The sequence below is a fragment of the Pinus tabuliformis genome, chromosome 8, assembly GCF_031772625.1.
Source record: "Pinus tabuliformis cultivar Carrire ecotype Pingquan chromosome 8, CPIR1, whole genome shotgun sequence".
Taxonomy (NCBI): domain Eukaryota; kingdom Viridiplantae; phylum Streptophyta; class Pinopsida; order Pinales; family Pinaceae; genus Pinus; species Pinus tabuliformis.
In genome coordinates, this window is record NC_142294.1 from 584868078 (window position 1) to 584879630 (window position 11553).

An 11553-nucleotide genomic window follows, 5' to 3' on the forward strand; every position below is an offset into this window, starting at 1 on the left:
TGGCTAGGAATATTGCACTTTGAACGTAACAAGCTATCCGCACAGCTTGTTGGACCAACCCAATATTTGAACACAAGCTCTGCAACCAATTGATTCTTTGTTTGCATGAGCGGCTACTCTGTATTCATATTTTATAGTTGATAGTCCCTCTACATACTATCTCTTGCTCATGTAACTAATTTATCCTCCAAATATGTTAAACACATACCTACTATAGATCTTGTTTGAACTTGATCTCTAGCCGAATATGCATAAAATAACCCATGTATTTCCATCACTGTGTCTAATCCTAGTATTTTTTTAGTAGCATAGTCCATAGAAGTAGCTACACACAAATACTTGGAAACCTTCTTTACCATTTTCCAATAGTCCTTCATTGGTTTTGACATATGTGTTCTCAATCTTCCCACTACATGTGTAAAGCATAATATAGTATAGACCATTGCATATATAAAACTTCTAGCCACAATGGAAAATGGAAAACAGGACATGTCCTCTTCCTCTTCTTATGTCTTGGGACACAATTCTATATATAAATTTACACATATAGGAATATCCATATTCACTAGTTTAAATTCCTACATATTAAATCTTTGCAATATTGTCTTAACATACTTCTTTATAATTTAGTTATTGTTTACTATTTTCTCAATCTCCTCCAATTTTTAACATATTTTAACATAGTTCGTGTCACATTTAGAGGAAAACAAAGTTTTCATTTCTTAGATGATTTCCCTATCATTTCTAATTGACAACATATCATCCACATACAAGACAAAATAAATAACTAATTTGAAATGCATACAATGATCCTTTTCTCCTTGTAAAAATAATAAGTATCAAAATTTTGGTATCAAATCTTGGTAGCCACTTTAACACATACAAGGACTTTTTTTGGCCTACGTACTAGCTCTTTCTTTTCTTTCCTAGTAAATCCTTCACATTACTTCATTTATATTTCTTCTTGTAGATCCCCCTTATTTAAATCATCTTATAAGAATTAAATGTCATAAAACTATACGCTACTTTTTTAGATTCACTTTGGCACCACGTGGCAAAAAGTAATGCGAAGATATCTTAAAAATCCAAATAGTTGAGTGTTATGAGTTTGTGATAGGGTACGCTTTCGTCATGCGTTACTTAGTCACTTTTGACAATCACGCTTTCCTCATGCCTTACGTAGTAAGGTTTGACAATTATACTGTTTCCCAATTACAATGTCAAAATTAATATTCAATATTTGATTTTTCAAGTTATATTAGATATTGACTTAGTTGTTATATTAGATATTGACTTAGTTTATATTTAAACATATTTTAAAGTTATATTGATAAGTGATTTTTGGGATATTTTAGGTCTTAGAAATTTGTAGAGAGCATATTATTATATATAAATTATAATTTATTATTTTATTGATTATAGTAATTATATATAAAAAAGTATAAATCATAAATTTCAACGAATCTAGATTTTCAGAAAATTGATTTATGATTTGAATATGATACAATTACAATTTATAGACATAAGAAGCAACAATTTTTAATTAACATATAAAAATTCGCAATAACAATTTATAACATAAAAACATTATTTCCAATATTAAATAAATATTTTATCCTATTTTATTTAAAATATAATTAGAAATTAAAAAAATATACTTTTAAATTCATAAATATATACCATTTAAATATTTCAAAAAAAATTTCAAAATATTGAAACTTTATTTACATTCAAAAATTAATTTAAATGAAAAAAAATAATTTAAATGAAAAAAAAGAAAGAAAGAAAATAAAAAATAAAAATAAATCATATTTCTATAGAGAAAAACTAAAGCATACAAATTAAATCATTCTCTTACCCTTTGTAATGATGGCATACTCACTCACCACATCATTCTCTCATGATCCTCACAGTTTAACACACATGGGCTTTATCACAAAAATGGATAGGAATAGAGAATATGCTTGTTTGTAAAATTGAAGAGAAATTGTCATTCTACACCAAAAATTGAAGGTGCATTGTGACTACTAATGAATTTAGATTTCAATATTTAAAATGTTAAATTATACATTTTAATTATAAATATAATTTTAAAATATTATAAAAATTTAATTTATAAAAAATAAAAAATATTTAAATTATTTTTATATTTAAAAATAAATTAAATTTATTACCTTTTACTAGCACAATCAATTGAGGATGAGTTGTATTAGTAAGGTTGTTTAAAATCAAATTTTATGGACGTTCTTGCATCTCCTATGTTAGGGGAGGAGACATACTAAAATCTAGTGAGCTTAAGGTGGGTGTGGTCGAGGCCAAATACAATCTCCACATAATTTTATCAGCTTAAATACCCTTGAGTCACAATTTCTCAAACCACAAATCAAACTTGAATAAACACAAATCACTTAACCAATTTTTTTTTATTATCATACATTAAATTTCAATAATTTTAATTAATTAAATTTTAGTTTAACAATTTCTAAAACATTACTTAAAATTAACTATTAATTTACTTATTATAATAAAATAAATAAATATCAAATTTTAAAATATTTCAAATCCAAAATTTTTTATGATATGATATTTATAACTCCGAGTCATAGAATCAACTACACATTCACTTTCACTTTTTAGTGAGACAAGAAAGTTATAAAATATTTATAATAAATTTTATTGATTAAAATATTTTTTTTATAAAATTTAATTGTTAAATTAAGAATATTTTTATTTATAAATGGATATAAATTCATTACGAGAGTGTCTTTTATCTTGTTTTTTTTTTTTTTTTCTGAATTAAGACTAATTCTATTAAGCAAAAAATATTGTACAAGAGGATACATTCCAGAGAGGCAGGAAACCGGCAACCGGAAATGATAGGACTATCAACCTCGGTTCCGGAGAAGGAGTTAAGCAAGCAAGGAGCTACAACAAGTCACTGGGAGCCTAAAGAAGCATTGATTCCTACCCTGAAAGGGTAGAGGCTTCAACACGAAGCTTTTTCCCTTTCCTTTTTTTAACTTCAACCCAACCATTTTGGGGTGGATGAGCGATAACAACTTGAAGATTGGGGTCCTCCACAGGGGAGCCCTCCTTTTCTGAATCAGAGGAGGAGGACAAATGGACACGTTTCTGAGCATTGGCTGAGTCAGAGGAAGGCGCCAGACCATCGGTGGAAGGGGCCACGGAATGAGGGGCCTGATTCAATTCTTCATCGCTGTCTTCATCTTCAGAGCTGGAGGAATCAGAATCCACGACTGGAGGAGGAGAGCAAGGAGCCCATCATTTGGACTTGGGCTTTGAGACGTTGGCCTTGTTCTTTTTTGCCGGGCGGGATGGGCATGTATTCTGCAAATGCCCAGATTGGTGGCAATGGCAACACCGAAAAGCAGTATTCTCGTAATCCAGTGTTTGGGTCCAGACAAAGTCGTTTATCTTTAGATTGATTTGTTCTGGAAGTCCTTTGCTCAGGTCTAACTCCACACATATTCTTGCATATGAGTAGAGACCTTTGGATTCCCGCCAAAAATCTCCATTAATGAAGCTACCCAAGGTGTCTCCTATAGCTCTGAAGACACGAGTACTCCATAGGTGGGCAGGTAAGTTTGGAAGCCGGATCCATACAGGTGTCTTAGTAATGACTGCAGTAGCTGGATCAAAATCTGGGAACCAAGGAGTCAAGAATAGCCCTGCATTTCCCATGAACCAAGGGCCCTCTGCTAAGGCCTTTTCATAGTGCTTACTGTTATCAAATAGAACAATGAAGTAACCTTTCGAACAAAAAAAGATCTTACAATGATGTGTCCAGTTTGCATGGATCCATGCATAGAGATCCTGAGATCGCGGCCACAATCCGTTAAATCTGCAAATGATGGCTCTTTCTGCAAATTCTTGAAGATGGGAAGCCAGATCTTCATGTATGAGTTCAACAGAGGGAACTTCTTCAATCTTGTCAACCAAGAAGGCCTTAGATTTAAGGGCTTCCAGGGGTTTGGGGTTCTCAGAGTGAACTGCGTCTTTGTATGAGAAAGGCCGAGTAGAGGATGACTGTCCCGCTGCACCTCCTCTCAAACGAAGGGTTACCACCACAGAGCTGTTCCTGGAAATGCTGTAAGCAGAGAGGGGAAGAGGGTTTTCAAGTTGTTTACCTTGAAAGAGAAGTCGCTGAAGGCTTGATGGGATCCCCATTCTGCGCTCTAGATTCAGTTTGAGTTCCTGCACCAGATCTGAAGGGCTAACCCATTGCATGATGGTTCTGCCTGCAGGCTGAGAGACTTGGATCTGAAAGGAGTCAGATAAGGGCCTTGACCCCATGCCAGGGCTTCTTGAGCTTTCTAGATCAGATCTGCCGTGGCTATTTCCCATCCGGGGGAGCAGACCTGCAAGATCTTGGCCGATCTGTTTGATGAGAGCCCGATCTGATTGATCAGCGGCGGATCTGATTTCCAGTGCACGGCTCAGAGAGTCAACGGCCTCAACAAGGTCATCAACCTTCAATGCATCGCAGCCTTTTTGAAACAGAGCTTCCGCATCTTCCAGGGTTTTAGGGAAGGGTTCTTGCTCAGCGGCCGCGGCTTCTCCCTTACAGGGTTCTTGCTCAGCAGCTGCAGCTTCTCCATTACAGGGTTCTTGCTCGGCAGCTGCAGCTCCTCCATTACAGAGTTCTTGCTCGTCAGCCGCAGCTTCTCCATTACAGAGTTCTTTCTCGGCAGCCGCTGCTTCTCCGTTACAGGGCTCTTGCTCAGCAGCAGCGGCTGCTTCTTCGTTACAGAGCTCTTGCTCAGCGGCTGCGGCAGTTACGTCAACATCGTCTTTGGTTTCATTATCTTCTCCCACCCCGACAGTTACGTCAATATCGTCTTTGGCTTCATTACCTTCTCCCACCCCTGTCCCGGCCTCTGGACAGTCCGGGGTGCCAGGCTCGGCGGCACTAACAGTACTATTTTCAACAGGGGGCGCACTTTGATTTTCGCCCTCGACGGGAGCCGAACCCTCGACAGTAGTGGGCTCCTCTGGAATGCCGGTTTTCGCAGGGTTTGCAGACGACGAAGACATGGCTCTCCTTTTCCTCTCTTTTATTCCCTCTGCTTAAGAAAATTGCATGTGTTTCCCTTGCATGTGTTTCTCTTTTGAATTTTGACTCACCTCTATCGTGTCTTTTATCTTGTTATATGCATGTGAATTTTGAATTAATTTATTTAGGAAAAGAAGTTCTTGACCGAATTAAAATTACTTTAATTCCAGATGTAAAACAAATTTAATATATTAAAGAAAGATAAAGCAGGAAGAAGTTCCATTCGTACGATAACTCTATATAAAATTAGACTCCTACCAAGATCATGCTTCATAGTTATAACTATTTGTTTAATACGTGGCATGTGTAATAAACCATCAGACGTCAACGCATCTTTAAAACGTGACACGACATAACTTTAGCCAGTGTTACTTGAAAGGAGTTGTATATTTAGGGAGACCAATATATTCAGGGGGAATTGGTCTGTTGGTTAAAAATAGTCGGAATTTGAGTAAAAAATTTCAAAAAAATTTGTAGAGGTAGTGTTTAAATTGTGTTTCTGATGCTAGAAATAGATTCAGCATCATCAAAAACATCTAGAACACTTAAAATTTTGAAATTTAACAACCATAACTTAAATTTACAAAAATCTTTGTCATAATTTTTCTAAACATGACCAGAATTTATTGCTTAATTCCTCTGGCTAGTTAGACTATAGCTTACTTAAAATATGAATTTGAGAACCAATCGTTCCCTCATATCGATGTGCAATCAGCATAAAAGTACATTTAGCCAGAAATACGACTCTAGAAGTTACTAAAACTCTTAGAATATGGTCACATGTTTATCCTCTAAAACATGCAACCTTACGGCACACTTTACTGGAGAGATCATGGCCCACAATCCACCACACGCGACACCTATCAGCTTACAAGAAATCGACATTATTTTATTATGCAGCCGCCGCCTGTTGACCCGCGGCCTTGCCCAAAAACAGCCGGGAAATTTCTGATATACTTCTGCTTTCGTAATTTAGGAAGACCGAGTTTGTGTAGCAGACTTCTTGAGTCGTATATAAGTTACCTGCAATCGATTGGTTCAATCATCCATTCTTCTCCGAGATGTAATATAAGAGGGAGAGGGGTTTCATAGCAGAAGATATCTGATTCAAATGGTTAGGTTGCAATATTGAGTATGTGGTACAATGGTTTGGCGGAGAAGTTTGGTATTTATAGGTATTGTGGTCTAATTTAAATACAAGATTATGTTCGCCTGAAATCTGCTCTGATCCTGAACAAAATTATATACACTTGAGATCTGCTCCAAGCGCAATTTGTTCAATTACAAAAAAAAATAGTATTCCTTTGGTATACGAGTAGGAATTGTCATAATAACCCTCAGCTATTTCTTGGTGAAAAAATCCTCGGCTATTTACATGGCGCTGCAACTGGTTGTGGCACTGGCAGAAGCACGGGTAAGGGCACGGGAAGCGCCTCTGGTTCCAGTTTTAAAGGTTCTGGCTCTTCTTCATTATTTAGATTCTGCGAGAAACAAGTTTGAGCGCTTAACAGTGGCTATGTTGAATATGGGGAACGCCTTTCCCAAATTCAACCCGGCCTTGGCGTCAATGGTAATCTTCGGGGTAGTAATCTATGCAGTTCACATGGGGGCCAAATTTATGTTATGGATTGTAATGACTCTTTTGGATTTGACAGTGGGGAATCATATCTTCAAAGCCCTCATACATCTGATGGAAGGACTGAATACGCGTTCCCTCCCTGCGTTGCCTGGTCTCAACGGACTTCTTGGATTCCTTGTAGGATTCGCCATGGTGCTCTGCTGGGTGAATAACATTACAGTTAACAGCAGAGGCTCCAGCTTTAATGAATACAAGATGAACATTATATTGTCGCGCCGATCCAGGATGATCGCAGCGCTGCCCAAGGGAAAGTACGGGTCATGTCTAAGAAATTATGGTGGTGATATAAATTGGAACGATTCGTCTGCATCGCCATGTGCAATTTGTTTGGGGTGTATTGGGGAAGAGGATGAAGTCCGAATTCTTCCGAATTGCAGACACTATTTTCACATTTCTTGCATCGATCAGTGGCTTCTTCCATGTACTGTAAATAACTCTTCATGCCCTTTGTGCAGAACCATAATAATGTTGCAAGATTTCTAAAAAACTTTACTTTTGAAGAAAGAAAACCTGGGGTGTGTTGTCCATCAGTGTAAGAAATTTGATTATATCATCAAATAAACAACATAATAATTTTCGTGGCTTGATTATGTCAAACAATATAACATAACCAATCTGCTAAATGAAAAATCAAATCTGTCAAAATCACTATCATAGTTCTGTCAGTTTTTAATTTGATTCTATCCCGTAACACGCTAATAATCAATTATAATGGCTATGAAGGAGTAACACGCTCATAATCATACTTCAGAAAAATGCTTCCTAACTGGTTCATGGTTGCCACAGAGGCAAATGGATTGTCTGGCGGTATGGCTACCCTATGGGATCCTACTCGGGTAAAAGCAAAGGCATATAAATGCTATGCTGGGATAATAATTTCGGCTTCAATCAGAGGGTGCGACTTTCCAGTTAATGTTCTTAATCTATATGCTCCATACAAATCTCGCATATCATTCTGGAATAGATTATTTGATTCAGAGCTGCTTGATATCAACAATCTCCTTATCGCTGGTGATATGAACGTGGTCCTGAAATCAAATGAGGTATGGGGACAGGGAAAGATAAACAATGGCCTCGCGGATTTCATAAATTCTGAGATGCTCAATAGGAACATGATCGACATAATTCCAGCTGTTATGAGACCGACATGGTCAAACGGCAGAGTGGGCGACGCTTACATAGCTAAAAGACTTGATCGGGTTTTTGTCCATTTTGGCCTCATCGATAAGATTGGTATGCCTCGGCTATCTGTGGAAAATGTCTTGATCTCGGATCATAATCCTATTCTCCTATCCTGGCCTGCTAAGCTCTTTAGAAGAGGATATTCCTTCAAGTTTGACCGAGGCCTTCTTCAGGATCCCGCCTTCAATGAATATATTCAGAATGCATGGAACAGGATAAAGGACAGAGATAAAGATTTTATTTTCTCCTCCTTCAGAGAAAAATTGGTCGAGATAAGGGGTCTGGTGAAAAAATGGCAATTTCAAAAACATCAGAAGGATAAAAAAGACCTTCAAAGGATCCAACAGGAATTGGACCGGGTTCTGGCATCTACAGACTACTCCACGTGCTCTTTTGAGATGAAATGCCGCATTAGGAATCTGGAAAAGGAGAAATACTCTTTGCTGAAACAGGAGGAAGCCAAATGGAGGCTCAAAAGCAGAGCACTATGGATGAAGAATGGGGATAAAAACACGAAATTTTTTCATAAATATGCAAATGCAAGGAGAGCAAGGAACTTCATATGGAGAATAAAGGACGACTAGGGCAATTTAGCTGTCTCACAGGAGGATATTACTAAGCAGGCTATGGGCTTCTTCAAAAAACAATACGGCAAGAATGGTGAGATTGCCTTCAATGACATAAGATAGGGCATAAATTTGATGCCAGAGATGTTTGACCAAGCGAAAAATGAAGCCCTGTTCTGCCCAGTTTCTGAAAAGGAACTCCTTGAGGTTATGAAATCATTCAAGAAGGATAAATCTCCTGGCCCTGATGGATGGTCAATTGACTTCTTCATTCATTTCTTTGACCTATTCAAAAAGGACCTGCTCAGCATGGTGGAAGCATCCAGACTTTTGGGCAGCATTCATTCGCACACCTCATCCACTTACATCGCTCTTATTCCTAAGAAGGAAGAGCCTGAATCTTTTTTGGACTTTAGGCCCATATCTCTTTGCAACATAACTTTCAAGATTATTTCTAAGATTATTGCAGAGAGAATTAAAGGGACTCTGGCATCTTCTCTCTCTCCAAACCAACATGCTTTCTTAAAGGGCCGTAATATTCTTGATGCAGTTTCCAGTACACAAGAATGCATTCACTCTATGTCTGTGCACAAAACAAATGCAGCTATCATGAAAATTGACCTTCAGAGAGCATACGATGTTCTGGATTGGGGATATCTGCAAAGTCTCCTTGCAAAAATCGGCTTAGAGCAGGGCCCGATTCGATGGATTATGGCCTGTTTTGAAAATGTTAACTATGCTGTTTTGGTTAACGGTTTTCCCTCTCCTTTCTTTCAGGCGGAAAGGGGCCTGCGACAGGGATGCCCACTGTCGCCTCTTCTTTTCATCTTGGCTATTAATCCTCTGAGCTTGCATATCAACCGCGCAGTGGAGGCAAATGATTATGTTCCGATCAGAATCTGCAAGCATATACATATATCTCATAACCTCTTCGTAGACGATGTTCTGCTTTTCGCTATGCTCTCTAAAGTCTCCTGGATTTGCATCAAGTCTATTCTTGACCGGTTTCAAAAGGCCTTTGGGCTTGCTATCAACAAGTCAAAATCGGTCCTCTTTCACAATGAAACAGATGAGGCCTTCATAATTTGGATTTGCCAGCTCTTTGGGATTATCTCCAGGCCGTTGTCCGATGGAATCAAGTATCTGGGTTTTCGCCTTAAACCAAAGGCATATTCAAAGGATGATTGGAGGTGGCTTATTGATCGTTTTCATAGCAAGATATCGTTATGGGAATTCAGATCCTTATCTCTGGGTGGAAGGGTCGTTCTTGCCCAATCAGTATTGATGCAGCTGTCGGTCTACTGGGCCCACCTCTTTCTTCTTCCGGCCAGCATTATTCAGGCCATGAACAGAATCTCTGCCAATTTTATTTGGGGGGCAAAAGCGGAAAGAGGCAAATTCCATCTTTCAAAACTGGACTTCTTATCTCTGCCAAAAAAATTGGGTGGTTGGGGTCTGAAGGATATAAGGATTTTTGGAAAAGCCCTTCTCTGCAAATCCTTATGGAGAGGCATTTTTGACACAAATCCATGGAGTGCAATTATCCGCCAAAAATATCAAAAAGGTAGAAGCTTGGAGTTCTGGTTCAGGTTTGGCTCTCTTGGTATCAAACAGGGGTCTGCTATCTGGCTGAGTTTCAGGAGAATTGAGCAGTACTTTCTTGACAACCTTAAATGGAGAATTTTTTCTGGTAGGAAGATCTTCATTGGTCTCGACTCTTTTGCTGGTTTCAATGGAAATCTTCAGGTTCCAGATCCTCTTCTTTTTCACCTCCACAGGTCTGGTATTTTCACTTGGAACAGAATTATTGATAGATGGAGAGGACCCTATCCTATGCTCAAGAATGCTGCTGATCTTGGTATCTCTCAGGCATTGTCTTCCCTCTGGGAAAACCTCAAATTATCCATTGATCAAGCAGGTCTGAAGCAGGCCGGGATTGATGACCATCTGGTATGGTCGTTATCTCTCTCAAACTCTCAAGCTACTGTCAAGGTCATCTACTTGGATCTCATTTCAAAGAAAATTATGCCGGCTAGAAAGATTTTCCCAGTGTTATGGTGGAAGCTCGCCTGCCCCCTCAAAGTGATCATTTTCTCTTGGCTTGTCTTTTACAACAAGAATTTATCTTGGGAAAATTTGAGGAAGCGATCCTGGCAGGGCCCCAGCAGATGCGTGTTTTGCAAAATGGAGGAGGAAACGAATTTCCATATGTTCTTCAATTGCATGGTCTCTCTACAAATCTGGTATGATCTTGCTTCGTTTTTTTCCTTTCAGCTCCCTAACTTCTCTTCTGTTGATGCAGCCTTTGCCTGGTGGGGAGGACAGGATGCTATCAAACGCCCAATCCTCCCCACAACAATCTGGTGCCTCTGGAAATGGAGAAATTTAAAATTTTTTGAGGACTCAAACATTTCCTCCAAATATGTGTTGTCTTCTGTCTCGGCACTCTATCCTCCTTTCTCATGACTGCTGCACGTCTGAAGGGTATAGAGTTTATATTTTTGATCCTGAAGGTTGTAATCAGATGTGCTGTCCTGATGCACAATGAGTCAATAGTGGTGATGACTTTTTCCTCAAAGTTTTCAATATGTTTCTATGTGATGCCACAACGATGATGCTATGTTGTTTCTCCTAAATCAATGCTCTCTCTGTCGCGGTCTTGTTTTCTTAAGACCCATCAAAATTATGATGTATATATTTCCTTAATATAAATATAATGCTTTTCTTTCTAAAAAAAACACGCTCATAATCAATCATAATGGCTATGAAGGAGAAAAAACACGATGCACAATGAGTCAATAGTGGTGATGACTTTTTCCTCAAAGTTTTCAATATGTTTCTATGTGATGCCACAACGATGATGCTATGTTGTTTCTCCTAAATCAATGCTCTCTCTGTCGCGGTCTTGTTTTCTTAAGACCCATCAAAATTATGATGTATATATTTCCTTAATATAAATATAATGCTTTTCTTTCTAAAAAAAACACGCTCATAATCAATCATAATGGCTATGAAGGAGAAAAAACACGATAATACTTGAAGAGGGAGTTGTTTTTTGGCCGATTTTTTGGTGTTTTGAAATTCTGTGAAAA

At 38.0% G+C, this 11553-nt stretch overlaps 1 protein-coding gene across 1 annotated transcript; it reads left to right on the plus strand.

The window, feature by feature from the left end:
* Window positions 1-7468: 7468 nt before the first annotated feature.
* On the plus strand, window positions 7469-8479 carry LOC149236812 (uncharacterized). The gene has a single exon (XM_089369040.1). It carries the CDS (start codon window positions 7469-7471, stop codon window positions 8477-8479), a length of 1011 nt encoding a protein of 336 aa, XP_089225166.1.
* Window positions 8480-11553: the final 3074 nt, after the last annotated feature.